The sequence below is a fragment of the Cinclus cinclus genome, chromosome 22, assembly GCF_963662255.1.
Source record: "Cinclus cinclus chromosome 22, bCinCin1.1, whole genome shotgun sequence".
Lineage (NCBI taxonomy): Eukaryota > Metazoa > Chordata > Aves > Passeriformes > Cinclidae > Cinclus > Cinclus cinclus.
Genome location: NC_085067.1, coordinates 4,454,997 through 4,477,909, shown reverse-complemented (window position 1 = coordinate 4,477,909; position 22,913 = coordinate 4,454,997). Strand labels below are relative to the sequence as shown.

The 22,913-nt window shown below is 63.1% G+C and overlaps 4 protein-coding genes across 4 annotated transcripts; all 4 read right to left on the bottom strand.

Moving 5' to 3' along the window:
• Positions 1 to 315: 315 nt before the first annotated feature.
• Positions 316 to 4,221, bottom strand: PIGS (phosphatidylinositol glycan anchor biosynthesis class S). The gene is made up of 11 exons (XM_062507338.1): positions 4,185 to 4,221; positions 3,945 to 4,082; positions 3,233 to 3,322; positions 3,005 to 3,096; positions 2,667 to 2,865; positions 2,252 to 2,394; positions 2,046 to 2,160; positions 1,733 to 1,878; positions 1,519 to 1,619; positions 974 to 1,184; positions 316 to 875 (listed from the first exon to the last, which is right to left on the bottom strand). The coding sequence occupies exons 1-11, from the start codon at positions 4,219 to 4,221 to the stop codon at positions 600 to 602; spliced, it is 1,548 nt and encodes a 515-aa protein (XP_062363322.1). The 3' UTR covers positions 316 to 599.
• A 469-nt stretch (positions 4,222 to 4,690) lies between these two features.
• Positions 4,691 to 8,331, bottom strand: ALDOC (aldolase, fructose-bisphosphate C). Its single transcript, XM_062507102.1, has 9 exons — positions 8,298 to 8,331; positions 7,240 to 7,362; positions 6,944 to 7,155; positions 6,798 to 6,852; positions 6,556 to 6,716; positions 6,074 to 6,157; positions 5,817 to 5,991; positions 5,537 to 5,736; positions 4,691 to 5,173 (listed from the first exon to the last, which is right to left on the bottom strand). Exons 2-9 carry the CDS (start codon positions 7,349 to 7,351, stop codon positions 5,078 to 5,080), a joined length of 1,095 nt encoding a protein of 364 aa, XP_062363086.1. The 5' UTR covers positions 7,352 to 7,362; positions 8,298 to 8,331; the 3' UTR covers positions 4,691 to 5,077.
• Positions 8,332 to 10,233: 1,902 nt separating this feature from the next.
• SPAG5 (sperm associated antigen 5) lies at positions 10,234 to 16,950 on the bottom strand. The gene is made up of 21 exons (XM_062507080.1): positions 16,260 to 16,950; positions 15,984 to 16,176; positions 15,458 to 15,523; positions 15,214 to 15,348; positions 14,811 to 14,930; positions 14,503 to 14,595; positions 14,223 to 14,357; positions 14,006 to 14,099; positions 13,830 to 13,923; positions 13,657 to 13,738; positions 13,090 to 13,223; positions 12,644 to 12,809; positions 12,326 to 12,497; positions 12,141 to 12,212; positions 11,878 to 12,001; positions 11,491 to 11,602; positions 11,208 to 11,288; positions 10,980 to 11,123; positions 10,759 to 10,833; positions 10,493 to 10,573; positions 10,234 to 10,411 (listed from the first exon to the last, which is right to left on the bottom strand). The coding sequence occupies exons 1-21, from the start codon at positions 16,709 to 16,711 to the stop codon at positions 10,304 to 10,306; spliced, it is 2,733 nt and encodes a 910-aa protein (XP_062363064.1). The 5' UTR covers positions 16,712 to 16,950; the 3' UTR covers positions 10,234 to 10,303.
• Positions 16,951 to 19,068: 2,118 nt separating this feature from the next.
• On the bottom strand, positions 19,069 to 22,497 carry RSKR (ribosomal protein S6 kinase related). The gene is made up of 12 exons (XM_062507101.1): positions 22,441 to 22,497; positions 22,144 to 22,353; positions 21,442 to 21,525; positions 21,289 to 21,357; positions 21,041 to 21,110; positions 20,263 to 20,370; positions 20,088 to 20,128; positions 19,967 to 19,994; positions 19,790 to 19,879; positions 19,628 to 19,716; positions 19,448 to 19,558; positions 19,069 to 19,357 (listed from the first exon to the last, which is right to left on the bottom strand). Exons 1-12 carry the CDS (start codon positions 22,495 to 22,497, stop codon positions 19,136 to 19,138), a joined length of 1,179 nt encoding a protein of 392 aa, XP_062363085.1. The 3' UTR covers positions 19,069 to 19,135.
• Between the last annotated feature and the right edge of the window lie 416 nt (positions 22,498 to 22,913).

Below are 22,913 nucleotides of genomic sequence, written 5' to 3'. Positions count from 1 at the left end.
CCACACCTGGCCCAGGGACACTCGCCCCAGGCAGCCTTAGACCGACACACAAGGGAGGAGGTGGAGCCCGCTCAAGGGGGGGGTTGCCCCCGGGGGCTCTCCACGCCTGGACGGCATGGACTCCAGGAATTGTCCCCCCTCCTCCATTAAGTTGTTTGTTTTGGTTTTTTATGCTAAATACCCACAAGACAGGAGCCAGACCCCATAAAGCAATGGAGTAGGAACAGGAAAGCAAGGCAGGGCAACAGGCACACCCCAGAAGGCTAAAAAAGGTTCACACAGCCCCACCTCAGTCCCCCACAGAACAGGGGGTTCTTTATTTACACAGCAGCTTCTTCTAAATACAGCACCAGGCTCGGGGTGCACCAAGGTAGCACCCTCCCTCCCCTCTCTGCCTCTAGGGGGGCAGGAGGGCTCAGCACCTAAACTGAGACCCCTTCCCACCTCCTGAAGCAACCTCTCTTCCCGCTCCTGCATCCTGGCCCTGGCACAGCCAAGCCCAGCAGCCAGGCCTGGCCCTGGGGTGCCCTTCTGGGCCGTGGGTCTGTAACAACAGCCTCCCAGTGGGTGTGGACAGCCCCAAGCCAGGGCACCATCTCTCAGTCCATCTTGGTGGGCTCCTTCTTACGGAGCCTGGTCTCCCGGACAATCTTGGCCAAGGATAGGAGAATTGGGACAGCCATGGGCAGGAAGAGCGGGATGTAAATGGCAAACTTCTGGTCATCAGGGAAGTAGAGGAGATGGAGGAGAGATGGGTCAAAGAAGGCCCTCTCTGAGGAGGTGACAGCCTCCTTGCTGGCCTGGAAAGCTGCATGCAGATGGCCCAGGGACAGCTTGGTCACAGCACTCTGGACTGAGGCCACTGCCCGGTACACCTGTGTGGGAACAACACCAAGGGTCAGTCCCTGGCCTGGGAGGGCAACAGGGACATTCAGCCCCCTCCGCTCCCCACTTCAGGGTGCCCCAGCCCTACCTCAGAGGCAACATCATCCTTGATGACAATGTTCCCAATCTTGTCCAGGAGCTGGGCCAGCGAGGTCAGGGTGGTGGACACAGTAGCGATGTTCTCCACAGTGTGGGCCCAGAGGAGGTGGTCCAGCTCCCAGTCAGCCAGCCCCTCATTCCCTGGGCTTTCCAGCAGAAATTCAGGGGGCACCTCTTCCTGAGATAGCCCAAAGAGTAACCTGGAAGTAGAAGGGATGGTCCCAGCCAATATCACAAGCCTGCATTCCCTTGAGCTCCCTGCTCTTCTTCCCTATTTAGTCCCAGTCCTGCCTAATTGCCTCCTGGATGTGTGGCATGATAAACCAAGCCTCCTACCTGAGGAGATGGGAGATGTGCCAGCATCCCTGGCCACAGAGCAGTGATGGCCAGTAGCCAGCACCTCAAAGGCCACAAAGAACCACCCTCAGCCTCACAGCACCCATGGAAGGAAGAGTGAACAAGCTGTTTGGGTACAGCCTGTTCTGACCCCAGTGATTTCCACAGAGGCCTGGGGAGGGAAGAGCACATCCTCACCGGAGCTGGGCCAGGAAAACCTCCATCACTCGTGCCATGTCCACATCTACATGCAAAGGGAGGGAGGCTTGGGAGGAAACAGGGGCTTCAACATTGTAAACCTGCAAGAGAACATGTCAGTGAAGCATAGCCTCAGGGCCAACAGGGTCACCAGTTGGGAACAGGGAGCCACCACCTTGTCCCCAGTACTGACAGCATGCTCGTGGTTCCATACCATTATGCCACCCCAGCGAGGGCTGTGGAAGGCGTTGGTGCTCACTGGGGCTCCATCCTTGTCGTGGATGTACAGAGGGGAGTGGGAGCGCTCTGGCACATACAGCAGGAAGTTCAGAACAGGGTAGAGTGAGGCAGCACTGGAGCCTGCAGTAGGACAGTCACAGAACTCTTGTGGCTGGCAGGCAAAGCAAGAGCAGGCCACAGCCCAGCTCCTCCTTCACAGCCAGCCCAGCAGCTCTCACATGAGCTGGGGGAAAGGGAGCTATGGTCCCATGAGAGAGATCCCAGTGAGCCATAAGCATGGTGCTCACCCAGCCGGGCCTCCACAGGGTTGATGACATGTGGGAGGCTGTGAGCACTCAGGAGGAAGCTGGAGGACTCCTTGTTATAGCGTGGTGTCACTCCTAGGACAGCGTAGTACAGGATCTGCAGGCACACAAGGACACATTGCTGGCAGAGAAGTGCATCCCAGGGAGGTCAAGGCTGGGCTTTCCCCACCATCTCTCTCAACCCTCACCTGTGAATCCACAGAGAAGTTGGCCACCAAGCTCAGTTTGTCCAGAACAGGCTTCACGTAGCGGTTCACAGCCCCCTCAATGTCCCAGTCCACAGTGTGGGACTTGGGGTCAGGGTTCAGCAGGCTGAAGGTGATCTCGTATCCTGCAAGGACCCGCAGCCTGTGAGCCACAGAGGCCCTAACAGAGCTCCCAAGAGCAGCAGGGCCTATCCCCTCCTCCCTGCCCCGCAGTGTGCGGTGACACCAACAGAGCAATCACAGCACAACCCTGGCCCACAACTGCTGCTACAGTCAAAGGGGTCTTTTAGCCCAGAAGACATCCAGGGATGCCACATGTAGAGCAGGAACGGGATCTTCCCCAGGAGCAGAAGGCTTTCCCGAGACCAGGGAACAGGGATGGAGGGCACATCCATACCCAGGCTGGATTTCAGGTACCGCCGTGCATCAGGGCTGAGCTGTCCATTGGGCACGCGGTCCGACAGGGCGGTGGCGATGGAGCTGGCCGTGAAGGACATCACCTGTGTCACCTCCCTGAGCCGGGCCTGCAGGGCGGCCAGGCTGCCCACAGCCCTCACCAGGGCACTGCGGTGCTTCCCCACATAGACACTGATGCCCTGGGGATGGGATGGGGTGAGGGCTGGGAGCAGTACCCTGAGAACAGCACACTGCCACCTGTGACAGCCACTTGTGACAAATGCCACCTCCCAGGGGTGAAGCACGCAGAGGCTGGCACCATAGGGTGCTACTCCTTACCTGAGGCAGGAGAGAGGAGGTTTCAGAGACCACATACATGGTCAGAGAGCCCATGGTAGTGTCCTGCAGTGGGTGCAAAGCAGCATCAGCCTCTGGGGAAGATGGAAGCACTGGCAGGGTTGGGAATATCACTCCAATCCCTGTCTCACTCTGAGACAAAGCAAAGCGTGTTCTCAGCTCAGCCAGCTTCAGGAAAAAGAGCTCCCCAGAAATTCCCTGCTCCAATACCTCGTGCAGTCACTGCAGCCAGTGCTGCCTCCTCCTGACCCGTAGTGTGGCGATAGTGCATCTCATAGCGGGACGTGACGCTGGTTCTCACTGCAGGGGCAGAGAACCTGAGTGAATCTGCTGATCCCAGGCCCCTCACAGGAGTCTGGTGCTCAGAGGGACAAGGGAAAACCCCAAGGGGACACACGGCATGAAGTCCTTTGCGTGCCAGTTGGGTGAACTATGGACTGTAGCATCACTGGTCCATGCTGGTAGTGAGACAGCCCCACACCAGCCAGACACATCCCACCCCCTCAGGGCTCCATTGTCCCCACTCCTAGGCGATGGAGCTGCTCCCTTCCCTGCAGCACCCTCGTTGTCCTGCTCCCCGCCAGCTCAAGACAGGATGATGCTGGTGAGTGGGGCTGGGGTCCCGGGAGCTCTGGGCTGCCAGGGAGTGAAGCCATGGGCAGGTTGGGATCCCTAGGAAAGGACGAGGCCACCCATGAGGAGCAGACGGGGCAGGGACAGACAAAGTGGTCTCTCACAGTTCACGGAAATTTCCACCTCCTGCACGTCCCTGAAGGGCAGCGGCCTCGGCAGGTCCCTGGGCACCGACCCCGGGCCGAAGACTACGGTAATGGGCACCACCAGCCGAACCTGCACAGGGGCAGCGTCAGCCCGGGCTCCGAAGCCCCCAGAGCCGCCGCCTCCGGGCCCGCCTGGTGCTCACCAGCTGCCGGCCGAGTCCATCGATGTCCGCGTAGGGCAGCGCAGCGCGGTAGGTCTCGGTTGTCTTCCACCACAGCGGCAGTCCCAGCACCACAGCGATGGTCGCGAAGGACAGGGCGGCGCGCCGGCCCCGCGCCCGCTCTGTGGGGACAGCGCTCAGCACCGACCCAGCTCCCCAGAGACCGGGATCAGGGAACCGGGAAACAGCGAACAAACAACGAGCACCCGAGCCCACCAGTACCTGCTTCATCCGCTGCCAATGCAGCCGCCGCCGCCATCTTCACTTCCTGGCCCACTCAGGAGGCACGGACCCTGTGCCAGCCCAGCCAATCAAAGCTCATAATACGTAAGGCAGCCAATGAGCGTGGCGTGCGCCGCGCGGCGGCACACACGGGCGGCAGCGGAACCAATCAGAGCGCGTATCGGCCGTGAGGAGGCGGGCTTTGACCTCTACGAGTGCCGCGGAGGGACACGTGGCACCGACAGCGGGCACTGGGGAAAGGCCCAGTACCGGTACCGGGGCACCGGGAGGGGAGACAGGAGCTCCTCACCCGTCCCATCGCCCTTAGGTGGAGCGCACCCGCCCTCTGCCAAGCTCACGGAGACTCGCGATGTGTGTGGGCGGGCTAAGACCCAGCATAGCTCATTGCATAAGTAAGCGCAACACGCTGCCGGCGATGTCCAGATCGGGGGGGGAGGGGGAAGAGCTCCCGGGTGCCCCGCGGCGAGGAAAGAGGCGGCACAGCGCTGTCTCTACCATTTATTCGTTGTTAGGCTATTTGGTACACGGGGTGCACACGGCGAACACGACACAGGCGCCCCAAGGGCGGCAGCGACCAGGACTGCAAAGCTACGGCAGGGCAGGGGCACCCCCAGGCCTCCCCTCCTGCCCCCCACGCGGCCTGCCCTCCTCCCCTCACGGAGCCCCCCGGCCAAAGGGGCACCCGGCTGGCTCTCCCCAAAGGCCCGGCTGAGCCGGAGCCCTCGTTCAATCTGCGGACATCCCGCGGGGTGCTCCCCCTTCCCCTCCCCGCGTGGCGGCTCCCCTGGGTGGCTGGGGTGGAAGCGGGGTGTGAGCGGTGGCGGGGAGGGGCCGGGGCGGGGGCCGGGGCCGGTGGGCTGCCCGGCCGGGGCTCAGTACGCGTGGTTGGCCACGTAGAGGGACTGCCCGGCGGCCCCCGAGTCGTCCCCGCTGCCTTCATACTTGCCCAGCGCTGCCAGCCCGTTCACCTGCGGGAAAAGGAAAGGTCAGTGGTAACGCTGGAGTGTCACTCCAGGTCCCCAAGTCTCTGGGGCACAGCCTGCAGGGTCCTCCCGCTCATGGGGACACCTGGGGAGCAGAGTGCAGGGATGTGGCCCTTGGCACCCCTCATTCCCCCATGGGAACACAGCTCTGGCTGTCCTCTCACAGCCAGTACTGCGTCCTTTCCATGGTGACCATGGTCCTTGGCATCCCCTTGTCCTAAGGGGCACAGCCCTTGGTGTTTTCTCTCAGCCTGTGGGAGACAGCCCTCAGCCACCCCTCCTCCCTTAGTGTCCCCAACAGCCCATCCCTTGGCACTCCCCTCCCAGGAGGAGGGCCACCCCCATCACCTCTGCACGCTTGACAAACTCCTCGGTGGCAGCTTCGGCATTGTCCCTCTGCCCGCGCCAGGCACTGAGCGCCGACGCCTGCAGCGCCCGCCCGTAAGAGAAGGTGAGGGCCCATGGCCGCACCAGCGGGCACGTGTTGATGGCGTTGAGGTTGATGGAGGCCTCCTCCTCACTCTGACCCCCAGACAGGAAGGTGACACCTGTGGAGAGCAGGGTTATGGCATGGGAGAGGACACAGGGCATTGCTCTCCCAGTCTCTGCCACATGCCAGGGCTGGTACCTGGCACGGCTGGGGGCACGGTGCGGCGCAGAGCGGTGACAGTGGCCATGGCGATCTCTTCTGGGCTGTACTTGGTAGGGCAGGAGTGCCCAGGCGTCACCATGTTGGGCTTCAGCAGTGTTCCCTCCAGGTAGACATGGTGGTCACTCAGTGCCTTGTAGACAGCTGCCAGCACCTAGGGAGGACAGGCAGCATGGAGTCTCCTAGCATGGCACGGCACAGCATGGCGCCCACCCTGCTGCCACCCCACCACTCACCTTCTCTGTCACATACTGGCACCTCTTGAGATCGTGGTCACCATCAGGCAGGATCTCTGGCTCCACTATGGGCACAATGCCATTCTGCAAACAGTCAAAGGCCATCAGTGATGTCCCTGGGTATCCCTCAGCCCCATTGCTACAAGGGACAATACCCAGACCTTCAGAGTGATGCTCAGCCCTGAAGCTCAATGTCCCCCTTGGCAGTGATGCCCAGCCCCATGGGGGGATGCCCAAGCTGGGTCAGTTTTCGGCCCTATGGAGTAATGCCCATGTTTGTGAGGTGCACGTAGCAATGCCTGGCCCCATGGATTGATGCCTGACCCGATGGGTCGTGCCCGTGCCACCCATGTGAGGTGTTACCCAACACAGGGGTTATGTCCAGCCGCTGGGGATGATCCCCAGGGATCATCATCACTGCACAGGCGCAGTGCTGAGCCTCACACTGCCCTGTGGGGCAATGGCAGCAGGCACACACGTACCTGCTGGCAGATGCTGGCGTAGCGGGCCAGGACGTTTGCGTTCTCCATGATGGCAAGCGCGGAGGGAGTGTGCTCGCTGATCTTCAGCACGCAGCGCCACTTTGCAAAGTCTGCCCCGTCCTTCTTGTACTGGGCACAGCGCTCCCACAGCCCATCCAGACCTATGGGGCAGCGTGTCAGTCACACAGCCACAAACCCCCAAAGCCTGCAGCCCCAAACCCCACAGCCCCTGCTACACCTACCCTGCGTGGTGGTCTCGCCATCGGTCCCGGCCAGAGGCACAACACCCTTGTCCACCTGTGGAACAAGAGGAAGGCGGCGCTGAGCCTCACCAGCACCCTCCAAGCACCCTCAGCACCCCACAAACCCAGCAAGATATGCCCCACACCTTGATGCCCACAACGATGCCCTTGTCCTTGATCATTTGGACGAAGGGGGTGCCGTCATCAGCCTTCTGGTACATGGTCTCATGGAAGAAAATGACGCCCCCGATGCATTTTTTCACCCGGCTGTCGGCGCTGAAGAGGATCTGGCGGTACAGCCGGCGGTTCTCCTCCGTGTTTTCCACACCAATCTGGTTGAGACGCTTGGCCATGCTCCCTGCAGGCACCCAGCACCCTCGTCAGCCTCCATCCAGCGTGAGGAAAAGGGGAGGTGGGACAGATTTCCCCTTCCCAAACTGACCTACGGACTCATCGGCTGCCAGGATGCCCTTCCCCGGGGCCACGATCCGCAGCGCGATGTCCGAAAGCTCCTTCTTCTGCTCGGCCGTCAGCGCGGGGTGTTGGTGCGTCATGGTGGCGATGGCTGCGAGCGGACGGGGACTGAGTCACGCACCACCGGGGTGACACCCCGAAACCACACGTATCCCCTTCCCCGGGCAGCGGGGACCCCCACGGGGCTGGCAGCCCGGCCCCACCGGCCAGGGCATGTTGTGTAAGCCTCGTGGCAGGGATCGTGGAGGATGCCGGGCAGCTCCCAGCCATTTTGGTGCCTGCCCGCCTGCCAGCCCGCCCCCAGCCCAGCCATCTTGAGGGAGCGCAGATCCGCGGGGACCCGCGCGGGACACGAGGGGACTGGGATGGGGGTACCCTGGGGATGGGAATACCCCGCGAGGAGTGGAAACAGCACGGGGATGTGGGTACCGGGGGAGGCGGAAATACTCCCGGAAAAAAGGGAAAGAGAAACCCCACGGAGGCACTACCTGAGTCCGGAGTTACCCAGGCTTTGGGGTACCCCGGAGACGGAGTCACTCCATAGCCGGCAATATCCCGCGGGGAGGTTACGCGGGCGATGACGATAACACGGGGATGGGGATACCGGGGGAACGGAAATAGCACGGGAATGAGGGACGGAGCCTCCCCAGGGCGGCACAACCCGGGGATGGAGGTACCCAAAGTTTGGGGTACGCCAAGGACGGCGATACCCCGGGGCTGGCGCCGTCGCGGGGCTGGTGATGCCCCCCAGGAGCCGGGGCGCTCGATCCCTCGGCCGGAACCGCAGACACTCGAGCTCCGCCAGCGCAAAAGAAGTATCCTAGGTCCCCCCAAACCCCCAGTACCCCCATGCCCGGGGGTCTCTGCCCTGGAGCCCCCCAGCGCGGACCGACCCCCGTGATGCCGCACGGAGACACCCAGGAGGCTCGGCGGGGCTGCCGGCTCCCACCGCCGGGACCTTCCGGCTGTACCCCCGGCAGCTCCACCCGGTCCCCCGGCTCTTCCCGATCCCCGACTCCCCCGTACCGTGTAGGGCGGCGGCGACCAGAACGGACTGCGGACTGCGCGCTCCGACCCCGCGGTAAATGTGGCTGCGGTGCCGCAGAGCTACGTGACCGGCGGGGCGGCACCGGGCAGGACCGGCCCCCCGCCCCGCCCCGCCCCGGGCCCGCCCCCGCCACCGCCCGCGCCCCCCTGCCGGCCACAGCCCCCCGCCCTCCTCGCCGGGGTCGTGCCCTCCCCCACCGCCGGCGACAACCCCCGCGCTTCTGGCGACCCTAAGGTGACAATTCTAGGCTGGGGACCCCTCTATCACCACTTTGCGACGCCTTGCTGGTGATGGGGACCCCTCTGTGCCCCCCCCCCCCGCCACCGCCCAGGGACGCAGCTGAGTCACCTCTTGTCATGGGAAGGCTTCCTCATGCCACCCAGGGACTCCGCCGTGCCAGCTCCAGTTGCTGCTGGAGACCCCTCTGTCTCACCACCCCTGCTTGGTTATGGGCAGGGACCTCTGACACCCCTGCTTGTGCCCCCTTATTGCCACTACGATCCAAAAAGAGTCTTTCCCTTCATCACCTCTGGGCCAGGGACCCCCCTGTCCCACCCCCAGGCTGGGGTCACCGTTACTGTGCAGGATACCCCATCTGGGTCACCTCTGCGCCCAGGGGCCAGCAGCACTGAGCCCCAGACCCTCCAGGACAGGGTGGGGACACTCACAGGAGACCAACCCCCCTAAAAAACCACCCGCAGCCAGCACAGGGACAATACCAGTGTCCCCACTCGCCCCACGGGGACGGCTGCCAGGGCCCCGCTGTGCTGAATCCCGCCGTAAAAGGAGGCTCAGCCACCCTGCGTGGCCATAATTCAGGGAAGGGAGCACATCTCCCTACATCCCAGAGCCGCCCCCCCCACCACTGCCAGCCTTGCACCTCGGGAGGCTGTACGCACCCCAGCCGGCTCACAGAGCAGGGAGGGAGGCAGTGCCAGGGAGCAGAGGGCACCGCTTCCCCACGAGCCACCCACGCACCCAGGACATGGAGGCACAGCCCCAAACACCTCCATTTCCTGGGTAAATAAATCGGTCACAGCACCCGCCCCACACAGAGCGAGAGGCAGGGCTGTGGCAGAGGGCAGGGGAAGGTGATTTCCACCCCCCTTGGGCAGGAGAAAGAGGCCATTAAAAACCAGAGCACTTGTTGGAGTGCTGCTATTTTGGGCCATCGCAAGGGAGGGAAGGCTCCGCGTGGTCCCCATGGCACTGGGGAGCATCCTTAAGGTCAGGACCACCGGGAGGGGGATCCCGCAGGAGCTGTCCCAGCAGGAAAGAAGGGAGATGAGGTTGGAGCTGTGCTGGGAGCCGGGGAGCCCCTAAGGGACCCCCCCCCTGCATGCAGCAGCAGGGACCGAGGGGGTTGGGAGCAGGAGCTGGCAGAGCTCCCAGCACTAGCTGAGCCATGGGATGCTGCGTGCTGGAGCCAGGCTGGGAGAAGGAAATATCCTCGTGCAACAGGCATGTGCCCACAGCCCTGTGCTAGGGGTGCAGGATCCAGCTTCTGGAACTATCGCTGTGATATGCTGAGGGATCCAGCCTCTGGAACAATTCCCACGCAACAGGCTCGTGCCTGCAGCCCCAGGATGGGGTACAGGATCCGACGAGCCCCTGCAGAGCAGGGCACAGAGGGAATCTAGGGCAGGAGGAGGAGCGGGGAGCAGGGGAGGGAAGCTGGCTCAGTCCGGGTGCTTTGGCTGCTGGGTGGGAGCCTGGGGAACGTGGTCCCTTATTGAGAGCAAGCACTGGCAGAGAGGGGGAGACGTGTCCCCTGCCAAGAAGGAGAGGCCCTGGGGTGGTGGTAGGGAGCTGTGCCCACAACCCCATGACAGAACAGGAGCAACCGGCACAGGTTGGACAAGTTGTCCCCACCCACAGCAGCGGGAGCTTCCTGAATGCACACAGCAGGCAGGGTAAAAGCCAACACAACTTTATTCAATAAATAATTACAACATTAACAACAGGAAAGGTTTCAGGCTACAGGCTATAGCGGCTCAGCAGCTTCCTTGCTGGCTGGCTTCAGGCCCAGGTAGTGCAGCAGGCTCTGGAGCTCCTGGCAGCCCAGAGCCACCTCAGGGACAGCTGGCAGGACCTGGGAACAGCAGCAGCAATAGTGATTGGGTGGGTGTTGTTGCAGTCATAGCAAGGGTGAGCAGTGAACCATAAATCTCACCTCTTTTATCTTCTCCTGCATCTCCTCATGGGTCCTGAGCACTTTCTGGGTGTGATGGAGTTTCATCTCCAGCCCTCGGACCTGTGGTGGTAGAAGGTGTCTGTCAGGACTCTGGTCCAATCTTGGGCAGGGACCAGCCCAGAAGGGAGAAGGGACCCCTGCCCATGTCAGGAGTGTTGGAACTAGGTGACATCTTTGGCCCTTCCAACCAAAACCATTCCGATACTTCAAGTGGAGCCAGGGCAGCCCCTTGGGGCTCCACATACCTGCTCCAGGTACTTGTCAGTGAGCCGTATATTCTCATTTTCTTTTTCCACGAGCAGCAGCCTCAGTTTATCCACCTGCAAAATGAGCAAGCCCTGCTGAGATCCCTGTGGGGGAAAGCTCTGGAGTGGGGGACAGGGTTTGAGGAGGAAGGTCTGAAGGTCTGCCTTGTCCATGGCAGGGTGACATGAGGAACCTCAGCCCTGCAGCTCCCCAGCCTCACCTCCCGCCGCAGCATGACCCGCTCCTGGATGTAGGTAGTGTCCACCTGGTGCTCCTTGGCCCTCATCTCTTCCCACAGCACCTTGGCTTCTGTCTCTGCAAGCTGGAGCAAGCGCTTCAGCTCGGAGACTTCTGCCTTCAGCCTCTGCAGGGGGAAAAAGGGATGCTGAGAGGGGTTCTGTGGCTGGCAGCCCCTGGGGTGCTGCCCATCCATGACCCCATCACACACCATAACTTCCCCACTCTTGTTGATGAGTTGCAACATTTTCTCTTCCTGCTGTTTCACCACGTCCTGCAGCTCCTTCTCATTCTGACAGGGATGAAGAAGCGGGGTCAGGCAGTGCCCAGCCCTGGCCACCCCCAGCACCCCAGAGCAGGTTTTCTCATGTCTGAGGAGGTCAGACAAGCCAGGAGCACCCATGGGGCATCAACAGATTTCTCCATGACCTAGATCAGTGCCTGTCCCAGTTTGGCTCTGCTCTGGGGTGAGTGCTGGCCCACTTCTGTCTCACCTCGAGCTTGGTCCTCAGCACCTTGTTCAGCTTGGCAATGGTGGCAGCCTGGCCATCCACCTTCTCCTGGCTCTCAGCTGTCACCATCTCCAGGCGCAGCTGCAGGTCAGAGCTGGGAGAGGACAGTGGTGGGGAGTGGGTGGAGATCACAGCCAAGCACAGAACCAGGTACCAAACCCCATCCTGGGCATTCCCCTGGGCCCATGGTGAGAGACGACACCTGGTCCAGCCCAGCAAGCTGGAAAAAGCCCATCTAGCCATGACAGGAGATGTCTAATCCAGGGCTGGGGCAAGAGGCAGGCTCAGGCAGGCTGCCTGCAAGAAAGGCCATGCCCAGGACAGTGATGCCCCTGCCTGACCCTTGAGATGAGCCCACGCTGAACTCACATCTCTGTCTGCAGTGCCCTGAACTCGCTCTGTTCCAGTTCTTGGATGCGGGAGCTCAGCATGGCAAGGTTGGAGACCACAGCTCTCAGCTCCTTCACGCTCTCCAGCAGAGCATCCTCAGGATCTGCAGGCAGGAAAGAGCCTCGTGAGCAACACAGCAGGAACATCAGCCCCAGGGCACACAAAGGAAGGCATGCCTGCTCATCCCTCTGCACAGCAGCCCTGCTGCTTCAGAGTCCCAGACAAGGTGACAGCCCCATTACCTATTGACTTGGGCACAGATCCAAGTTTGTCCTTCGCAGCTTTACTCCCACTTTTGGTGGTTTCACTGGCATCTGCGAGAAGAGAGGACGGCAGCTGTGCCCAGCCCTGCACATCCCCCAGCACAGGAGGGAGCAAACCCCCATCCTGGGACTCCCCAAAACCCAGAAAGGGAGTGCCAGCTCACCTTTCCCTGCCACAGCCTTCAGTACGCTGCCCACAAAGGAGCTGCTGGTGTGTGGGGTGCGGCACACTGGGGTGCGGAATGCTGGGGTCCAGGCACGGCGTGGGGTCTGCCAGCCCGGGGTCCGGGGACCCGGGGTCCAGGCTTTGCTTCTCGATGGAGCATCATCATCATCCTTCAGAGGGGAAGGAGAGTACAGCACCAGAATGCAGCTTGTGACTGCCCCAGCAAGCTCCATGGCATGGAGTGCCACAGGTGTGTGACCCCCCCCCCCCCCCCCAGGCCATCCTGTCATCCCTGTCCCCAGCGCAGGGCTCCTACCTGCTCTTCTAGAGCAGCCTTGAGGCAATCAGCGAGCTCCTGCAACTGCATCTTGCTCTCCATAATGTCCGTGGAACACCAAGAAACTTTGTTCCTCTTTGTCTGCAAGCTGAGTAGCTCAGCCTTGGTACTGTCCAGCTCTTTGCTGAGGGCAGTCTGCTCTTCCCTGTGGGACGGCATCAGCCTCAGCAGGAGCAGCATTTCCCTTCCTCAGTGTGGGATGGGGACATGCCTGCCTTTTTCCATGAACCAGCAACGGTGCAAATCCCACATATTTAGGCAGCTTGCTTCAAAATGGGATCTGCTGGCCTTCCCCACCCACCTGGACCACCACACTTGGCTGGAACAGCAGTGACCATGGTAAAATGTCCCCTCCGACACCCCAGGAAGGGCTCGATTTCCCAAAACTAGAGGGGTTGGAGTGGAGCTGGTGAGCGGGGCAGTACCGCAGGCGTTGGTGGGACTCCATCAGCTCCTCGTGCTGCAGGACACGCTCCTGCAGCGTGGCCAGCGTGGAGTTCAGTCTGGCCTCCACCTCCAGCAGCTGCGTGCGGCACATTTGGTTCTCCTGATCCAAGAACTGTAAGAGGGTGGGGGGACACAACCGTGAGCGGCCAAGCAGGGACCTGAGGGGCTCATTGCACCTCTAGCACAGAACCTCCCGTGCCTCAGGGTGCTGTTTCTAATCAGGGGCAGCTTTATCTCAGCAGCCCAAACCCCATAAACCAGTTTACTGGGGACATAAGACAGGCTGAGGGACAGCTCCATGCCTTCAGGGGAAAATTATCTCCAAGAAAATTATCTCCAAGAGCTGCCCAGCCCCCTCCCTGGGAATCCCTGCCGGGCAGGATGAAAAGCTGCGCTACGTGCGGGATGTCAACCGCCCTCGCAAGCTCATCCCCCCTCCGTAGGAGGGCTAATCCCGCTGCTGGCCATCTGCCAGCCTTCCCGGAGAGGCCGTGATGGGGGCCGGCAGCGTGTGACGGGCTCGGGCAAGGTCAGGCAGCTCCTACCTCCCGACACTCGGTGGCCTCCCGCAGTTCCTGGCACAGCTCCTTGCACTCCTGCTGCAGGGAGTTCCTCTCCTGCGCCAGCCTGAGGGGATAGGATGGGATGGGATCAGGGGGTGCTGTGTTTTGGGGGCCAGAGGTGGGATGGGGCTCAGGACATCAGGGCTCAAACCCACTGGGCCATCTCCTCCCACTGCTTCTCGTTCTCCTGCTGCAGCGCATCGCGCTCCTGCTCCGTGCTCGCCAGATTAATGGTCACAGAGCTCAGGTCTGAGGGAAAAGAGTTGTCAGCCAGGGGGAACAGGGGAAGTGAGGATAGGGCAGCTTCAGCCCCCAAATCACCCACCCCTACCTTTGCCCAGGCGTGAGTTGGCCACTGTCAGCTGCTCCAGCTGAGCCTCTGTGTCCTGCAGGGTCACCAAGGTCTTCTCCAGCTGGCAGGATACCTGTGGAGACACGGTGCTTGGCCTGGAATGCTCTTCCCTGTGGGGTGCTCTCACATCAATGGGTACCCCAAATCACCCTGTGCCTCAGACACCTCATAGCACTGAGAGAAGGCAACTCTGTACCTCCTCCTTGGCTTGAAGAGCTTCCTCTGCTCGTTCCCGTGTGGCAGCCAGCTCGTCCAGGCAGCTCCGAAGCTTGCCAGGCACACGTTCCAACAGGGCATAGGACTGGAACACCAGGGCCCTCATCTGCTCCCACTGGGAAGGGAGACAGCACCAGGCAGAGCTCAGTATGGCACTGGTAGCACTGTCCTGCTGTGTGACCTGGGACAGGTCATGGTACCCAGGGCACAAAGCACTGTCAGGGCAGCAAGGGGCTGAGCCCCCACAGGACACCTCTCACCTCCTCATCCAGGGCTCTCTTTTCCTTCTCCAGATTTTCAAAGGTGACGTCTAAGAATTCCCGGAAAGACTGCGTCTCGGCAGACAGGGATGCCTGTAGGGTAGGAGGGATGAGTCAGCACTGCCATGGTGGAAAAACTATATTTAATGGCCATGAAGGGAGGCGTACCAGCCCTGAGGCCAAATTTGCAGCAGCTTCCCAGCAGCAGCATCAGGAAACCTCTGGTGCACCCAAGCCCAGGACATGGTGATGCCCTTCCAGCCCCTGATGCAGTGTGGGGTAGCTGGGGGTAGCACCACACTCAGTACCTGCAGGTTGATGGCATGGGCCAGCAGCGTGCTCAGCTCTTGCTGGGAGGCCAGGCTCTGGTCACGGGCACTGATCTGGGCACTGGCATGGGCAAGGAAGGCCTCCAGGAAGAGATATTCCTGCAGAGGAGAGGATACTGTTCCAGCCATGCTGTCACACAAGAGGAAACTACCAGGAACCAGCCATGCATCAGCCTACGACTTCTGCTCCCGGGGGCCACCAGTATGTGCCAAAAAAAACATCTAGAGAGCTCCATCACACAGCACTTCTTGTTTTCCACACTGGGATTTTCTTGATGCCAGGGAGCTCCTCATCCCCAAAGATGCGTAGAGATGCAGATGCCCCACCAAAGGCATGAGGACAGCTGAGACTGCCTCTGTTGCACAACAGCTGCCCCCTTACCTGATCCTTGGCTTGTAGGGCTTCATCCACTTGCTGCCTGAAGGTATCCTTCTCTTCCAGGCAGCTCTGCACCTTGCTGGGAACACTCTCAAGCACAGTCTGGCACCGGGACACCAGGGTCCTCTCCTGCTCCAGCTGTGGGAGGCAACAGCACCGTGAGGGACCAGGAACAGCAGCTGTGTGTGTCAACAGGTCTCCCAAAACCCAGGGAAAAGGGAAAGCAGAGGGATGTGCAGGAGCTCACCTGCAAGCTCCGAAAAGCAGCATCCGCCAAGCCCCGGAACAAGAGGCTCTGGCTGCTCCAGGTGCTCTGGGGAAGGGACAAGGACACTGGTGCTACAGCAGCTGGCACAGGCAGTACTGGGCACAGACGTGTGCCCTGCGTGGCTGTGATCTGGCACACTCATCACCAGTGACAGCCATCGGCAATCTCCTCTTTGCAAAGGCAACCACCAGAACAGAGGGTGCTTCATACCAGCTCCGCTCCACCCTGGGGCCAGCAAGAGCTGGTCAGCCATGACACCTCCCCTCCTCCCCCACGTGCACAAGGGATGTTTCCCCCCACGAGGGTTCCAATCCAGCAGACTCAGCGGGTTGATATGGGCATGATAATGCAGCACCAGGCGCGTGATGCCGTGATGCTGCAGCCGCGCTTTACTTCCGCTCCACCAACTCAGACGGGGTCACCGTCTTGCCAGGGCCACAAGGACACTGTCACGGCACCGAGGCTGCAGGGGACAGGGAGGCACCGCCTTGGAGAGGACTCTTACCCCTTCGGGGTGGATGGGATCCGTCTGTGTGAGCACGTCCCTCTGCTTGGCCGGCCCCACGCCAGGCCGCAGCCGCTGGCTCTCCTGCCAGTCACGGAGCTGCAGCGAGAGGGCTTCGATGATGATGAGGGTGCTTTCCAGCCTCCCCTCCAGTTCTGCCCTCGGCAGGGTCTTCAGCTGCTCCCGGGGACAACTGGGGACAAAGAGAGGTGCTTAGGGCAAGGACAGCCCACAGGTGCCACAGCCCCATGGAGGGGGGCATGTCCTCATACTTACTGCCAGAGCAGGGAGTCTGTTTCTGCAGCGCTGTCCTTAGCACAGGGGAGGCTTCCCCTGGATGTGTTCATGCTCCTCTCCCACACGTCCCGAGGTGTCATGAAGGTGCCGGTGGCCATGGAGAGCACCGGGGTCATGCTGGTGCCCGTGGCCATAGTGGGCATGGGGGTCATGCTGGTCCCAAAGGCTGTGGTGGGCACTGGGGTCGTGCTGGTGCCCGCAACTGCAGTGGGCACTGGGGTCACGCTGGTGCCAGTGGGCACTGGGGTCACGCTGGTGCCAGTGGCCACAGTGGGCACTGGGGTCACGCTGGTGCCAGTGGCCACAGTGGGCACTGGGGTCACGCTGGTGCTGGTGTCCTGCTGCGGCTTGTGGAGGGGCAGGCTGTGCCGCAGGGATTCCACCAGCAATGAGCTGCTGAGGGTCTTCTCCACCCACACCAGTGGCAACATCCAGGACACAGCACCCAGGGTCAATTCAGATGAGGTGACAGGGGTGACAGTGGCTTCTGATCCTGCAGGCTCCAACCCACTGGCCTCAAGGGGAGGGAGGCCAGGTGGGCTCTGTTCTGGGGGGACAGGGGTGGGGAACTCGGCTCCCTCAGGGGTGCCTTGGCAACGCAGAGGATCAGCACTCCCATTTGCAGATGAGGGCTCAGAGGCCAGAAGGCTGCAGGAAAAGTCTGGAGGTGCTGCTCGCCACCCGTGGAAAGGAGGTTTCTGTGGAGTGGAGCTGGTACCAGGGGGCCCTGGGGTGCAGGAGGCTGTGCTGGCATTGCCAGGAGAGCTAGAGCTGCAGGGGGGTAGAGCAGAGCTGCCTGGAGAGTTTGGGTTGCAAGACACTGAGGTAATAATGTTGGGGAGCCCTGGGGTGGTGCTGCCAGGGGATTCCAGGTTGCAGGGCCCCAGGAGAAGGCTGCACATGGTGCTGACAGGGGACTCCAAGGTGCCAGCCACTGGCACGGTGCTGCTGGAGGGCTCTGGGGTGCTGGGAACTGGGATGGAGCTGCACAGGGGAACTGGAATGGTGCTGCTGGAGGGCTCTGGGGTGCTGGGAACTGGGATGGAGCTGCACAGGGGAACTGGAATGGTGCTGCTGGAGGGCTCTGGGGTGCTGGGCACTGGAATGCAGCTGCACACAGAGGCTGGCACAGTGGTGGTGGGAGGCTCTGAGATGCTGGGCACTGGGATGGAGCTACCCAGGGATACTGGAATGATGCTGCTAGAGGGCTCTGAGGTACTGGGCCCCAGGACTGGACTGCACAGAGGGGCTGGGATGGTGTTATCAGGGAGCTCTGGCATGCTGGACACCAGGATAGGACTGCCAGCGGCCTTTGGGCTGGTGCTGCTGGAGGTCTCCAAGGCACCAGGAATAAGGGTGGCATTACTAGGGGCCTCAGAGGCACCAGGATTAAGGATGGGAGTCCTGAGGCCCCGGGTGGAGGCCCTGCAGGGCTCTAAAGTGGTGCTGATGGGAGGCTCCAGGGTGCACGGCATTGGAGTGGTGCTGCTGGGGGGGCCCTCGGCAGCACTTGGCGGGGGTCCTGGGGTGCAAGGCACCGCGGTGACGCTGCTGCGGGGAGGCCGGGCGCAGGACACTGGGGTGGCACAGTCATGGTCCTACAGGACATTTTAGGGGGAAATGGGGGTCAGGGCAGTCCTACCCTTTTCCCCCGCACCCCGCAACCGATTTTCCCCGTCTCCCTATTTCCCTAATCGAGAAAATAGGCCGGTCCTCCCATTGCGCCAGCACCATCTAGTCGTCCCCCCCCCCCACAACATTCCAGCTTCCGATACACCGCAGCCCTCCCCGTTACCCGCCCCGCCCCGTTCGGTATCCCCCGCACACTGACCTTGAGCCGCAGCCGGCGGAGCAGGGGGGTCAGGCTGGTCCGGTCGGCGCCCGACTGCAGCTGCAGCTGCTGCAGCGGGGTGCGCCGGGGCCGCTTCTGCGCCTGGGGGGGGACCCGGGGATCACCGGCGGCAGCACCGGCAGCTCCCCCCACCTCTCTCACACACACACACACACGCATAGAGAAACCGGGAGCGCTGCGGACCGCACCGCACCCGCCGTCCCCTCGAGGACCCTACCCGGGCCTGCCCCGCCACCCCACCGGAACATCCCAACCGAACCCCGGCTCCGGCCCGCACTCACGGCGGGAGTCTTAGCGCGCTGCATGGCCCGGGAATCCTCCCGGTCTTGATCTCGGTCTCGACCACGGCTCGCTCTGGGCCCACTGGGTTGGTTTCGGTGGGTCTCGGTCTCGGTGCCGGTTCCCGGGCCGGTCCCGCCGCCTCCCGCGCGCCGCCGGTTTGAAAGCCACGCGCGGCTCTGATTGGCTGCGCCGCGCGCGCGTCACCTCGCGGAGCGACCGTTTTGGGGGCGTGGCCGCAGTCGGTGGTGGGCGTGGAAATGGGCGTGGTTTCACTCGTTTGTCACGCCCCCAGCGAGCAGCGCTGCGCGGGGGACGGACGGACGGACGGACGGACGGACGGACGGACGGACGGACGGACGGACGGACGGACGGACGGACGGACGGACGGCTCGACGGCTCCTCTTGCATCGCCTGCCCCGAGGAAACCACCCCACACGGCCTCCCAGACCTGCCCCAACCCCGCCCCTCAGGGGGTCCAGCCCCGCGCTCCCCCTGCGGTGGTCCCGCTTTCCCCACCACGAGTCCGGGCAACATCCGCAGCAGTGCCCGCGGCTCTCGGGTTTATTGCTCCCGCGGGGAGAGGTACAGAGTTGAGGTACCCGGGGATGAGATTAGGAAGTACCCGGGTAACCCCTTGGGGGACCCGGCCCAGCAGGGTCCGACCCGCTGCCGGGGTAGGGGGATGTCCCTGAGCGATGCCGAGGGTCCCAGCCGTGGTGGCTCAGCCAGGCCAGGGCCGGTCCGGGGAGGCGGCGAGGTCGCAGTCAAAGTCAGCGAAAGTGGCAGGGTCGGGTGGGGGCTGCTCGGGGGGTCGCGGGGCTACTGCCACCACCACCGGGTCCTTCTGCAGCAGGTCAGCGTCGAAGGCCACCCCGCGGAAGAAGGGGTGGCCCTGGAAGTGGTGGAGGTAGCGTAGGCGGTACAGGGGGTTGTGGCACAGCAGCTGCAGACAGGGAGAGGACAGTGAGAATGGAAATCCCAGCACCCAGCCCGGGGGCCAGTGGGAACCCCAAAATCCAGGCAGGAGAGTTACCTCGGCAAGCAACCGGGCCAGCTCGGGGCTGAACTCGGGTGGGCTCTCGTAGCTGCTCTGTTTGACACGCTCCAGCATGGCCACATGGTCCCCCGCTGGAGCCACGGGGAACTGGAGGAGCAGAGAGTGAACTCGGGGTCTCCCTGAGGTGTCCCTGTCCCCCCACCCGGTGGTCCTTACCTTCCCACTGGCCAGGGCAAAGAGCAGGACTCCCAAGGACCACCAGTCAGCTGCGTGGCTGTAGGGCCCCCCGCTCAGCACCTCTGGGGCTGTGGGGAGAGTGGGTGAGCACCTGGGGGTCTGTGCCCCCCAGCACAGCCCCCCCAGCACAGCCCCCCTTACCCATGTACTGCAGGGTGCCACAGATTGTGTGGGCTCGCTCACCCCACTGCAGGTACCGGGAGAGGCCAAAATCGGTAAGCTTGAGGTGCCCTGTGGGGCCAGACACCACATGGGAACCCATAGAGAGAGTGTCCCCACACATGGGGTGTCCCCAAGGCAGTGCCACCAGGCTCTTACCTCTCTCATCCAGGAGGATGTTCTCCATCTGAAATGAGACAGGCACTGAGGTGGCCTCTCCATGCTGGGAGTTCAGAGACCCCCCCCCCCCACCCCATCCTCCAGCCCCACTGCCACCCACCTTGACGTCTCTGTGCATGATGCCCAGGTCGTGGAGGTACACTGGGGACAAAACAGAGCCATCAGTGCCATGTGTCCCCTCCCAGCATAGTGCCCACTGCCACTCCTGGGGGTGGCTGCCCCCCGCCTGCTGGTGGGGACAGTAGCGGCTGTCCCCAGTGTGGAGGGTCACTCACCCAGCACCAGCACCAGTTCGGCGGCGAACAGGCGGACGGTGGCCTCAGCCAAGCAGCCGGCCGTGCGCCACAGAGCGTGCAGGTCCCCGGTGCTGCAGTAGGTGCACACTGCCGGGACAGGTGACACACCTTACTGACTGGCTGGGTTGGCACCAGGGACACTGGGGTGGCACGGGCAGAGGGGTGCAGAGGGGTCACTCTGGCCATGCACCGAGGTAGTGGAAGCACCGGGGTTATAAAGGCACCGAGGTGGCACGAGCACCTGGACCGCACTGGCACCGAGGTGGCACGAGCACCAGGGCAATATGGGCACCACCGGGGTTACGTACTAAGGTGACATAGGTATGGGTAAGGTGGCATGGAAACATATGAGTGACATCAGCACCAGAGCCCTGTGGGCACTGGGAAGCACACCAGCACTCGGGACCACGTGAGGCACCAAAGTGATGTGGTCCGTGGGGTGGGGGGGGTCACACAGACAGGGGGAACACACAAACTGCAGGGGCTGAGGTGACACAGCCAGCAGTGCCAGGCGGGCACCAGCGCTGGGGTGTTTCGTTCACCCCCACACCGGTCCCTCCCCCGCTGTGGCTTGTGCTCATCGCCGTTCCCCATCCGCATGCCCGGGCTGGGAGATGGGAGCCGGCAGCCGAAGCGGGCGGATCCCGGCGGGGCAGCGGGGGGAGCGCGCGCGTGTGCGGGGACACGTGTGCGGGAGGCAGGGACACGTGCGCGGGCAGGGGGGCCGGGGCGAGCCCGCGGGCAGATGGTCACTCACTGATGAAGAGGTGGCGCTGGCCTTGCCAGCTGTCCCCCAGCCCGTGGACAAACGGGTGCCTGATCTGTCTCTGGGGACACAAAAGCACAGAGAGTAAGCGGTTCCACCCGGGGTAGGGGGTCACACGGGGGTTTGGGGACCCCGCTTCTGCCGCGCCCCATCCGCACGGCCTCCTGATGTCTCCGTGGTCACCCTACATCCCTTCATGGGCTGGGGTCCCTCCTGAGCCCCCCCCCCCCCCCCCTTACCTGGATGCTGACTTCTTCTTTGCACTGTTTGAGGGTGTCACGGCGCAGCACCTCCACTTTGGGCACAACCTGGAGGGGCAAGGCACTGTCAAGGGTGGGGGGACAAGGGCAGGTGGGGGCACCCATGGGCCCCGGGGGCCAGCACCCACCTACCTTCACGGCGCAGACCTTCTCCCGCCCACAGTCCAGCACTTTGAGAATGGTCCCGAAGGAGCCTTTGGCCACGAAGCCCAGGATCTGAGGGGAGGAACAGGGGCTGAGCATGCCATGGAGACGGATTTGGGGTGCCCAGGCTGGGGGTCCTGCATGGGTTAGTGTGAGGGGCACAGAGCAGATGCTGGGGACACATCGGGACCTGGAGGACCCAGTAGGGACCCCAGCAGGATTCATAGGGACTCAGTATGAGACACAGGAACACGAGGGACTGGGACACGGGGACCCCAACGCGGCAGCGGTGGACTTTGACAGAACGCACCGGGAGTACACGCGGGACCTCGGTGAGAGACAGAGGAACCCCGGTACAACACAAGGAGACCCGACACGGGCGCCCGGCGGGGATAGAAGGGGACCCGGTGGGACGGGCGGGGATGGCGGTGGGATGAGCAGGGACCCGGCAGAGCGTGCGGGAAGAGCTCGGTAAGGCAGTCTGCGATGCCGGGATGGCGGAACGGGATGCACGGACGGCGCGGGAGGATGCTCAGGGCGCTGGGGAACCTCGGTAGGGACGTGCAGGAACCCCGGTAGGACGAGCAGGGACACAGTACAGGGTGCGAGGGGACCCGTTAGGGCACCCGGGGCAGGACGCGCCCGGGGGAGGACGATCGGGGACCCCGTTCGGATGCACCGGGACGGCACCTTGAGCTGCTGCTGGCGGGCGGAGGGGCGGACGGGGAACTCCGGCAGGAACAACGAGACGAGCTGCGGCAGCGGCCACCCGGGCAGCGGCGGCTCTTCGGCGGGGCCCCGCGGGGCCGGAACGAGCCCCGGTACCGGCACCGGTACCGATACCGGCACCGACCCTGCTCGGCTCAACAGCGCCCGCACCCACGACCCCACGGCGCGGCCCTGCGGAACCGGGGACAGCGTCAGCGAAGGGACCCAGGGGCGGGAGATGCCCGGGGGGATCCCCGGGGCTGATGCTGCCGCACGCACCTGGGGGGGCCGCACCGGAGCCGGGGCCGGGCCGGGGCCGCTGCTCGTCGCTCCCATCGCGGCGCCGCCCGGCCGCGCCCCGGTCCCGGTCCCCGGTAATCGCCGCCTTACATAACCCCGCCGCCCCGCCCCGCCCCGCCCGCCGCGACCACCCCCCGGCCCGGGGCTCGGCGGCGGGGGTGCCCCTTGCACCGCGACAGCCACCCGTGACCGACCCGCCCCCATTCGGCACCCCCATTACACACTTGGGGATTGCTCACACAGCCGCGGCTGGTCCCACCCCCCACCCCAGGACAGATCCCAGCCCCTCTCAGGGTCCCTCTCCGTACACACTCCGGGGCTCCCCCTTCAGCCTTTCCTTCTCTTTGTACTCCACGTGCTGCAGCCCTGAGGGGGTGCCTGCAGTCCCTGCTGAGCCCCGGCATGGCCCTGGGCTCACAGAGGGGACTGCAGAGGAAGAAATGCACAGGCTG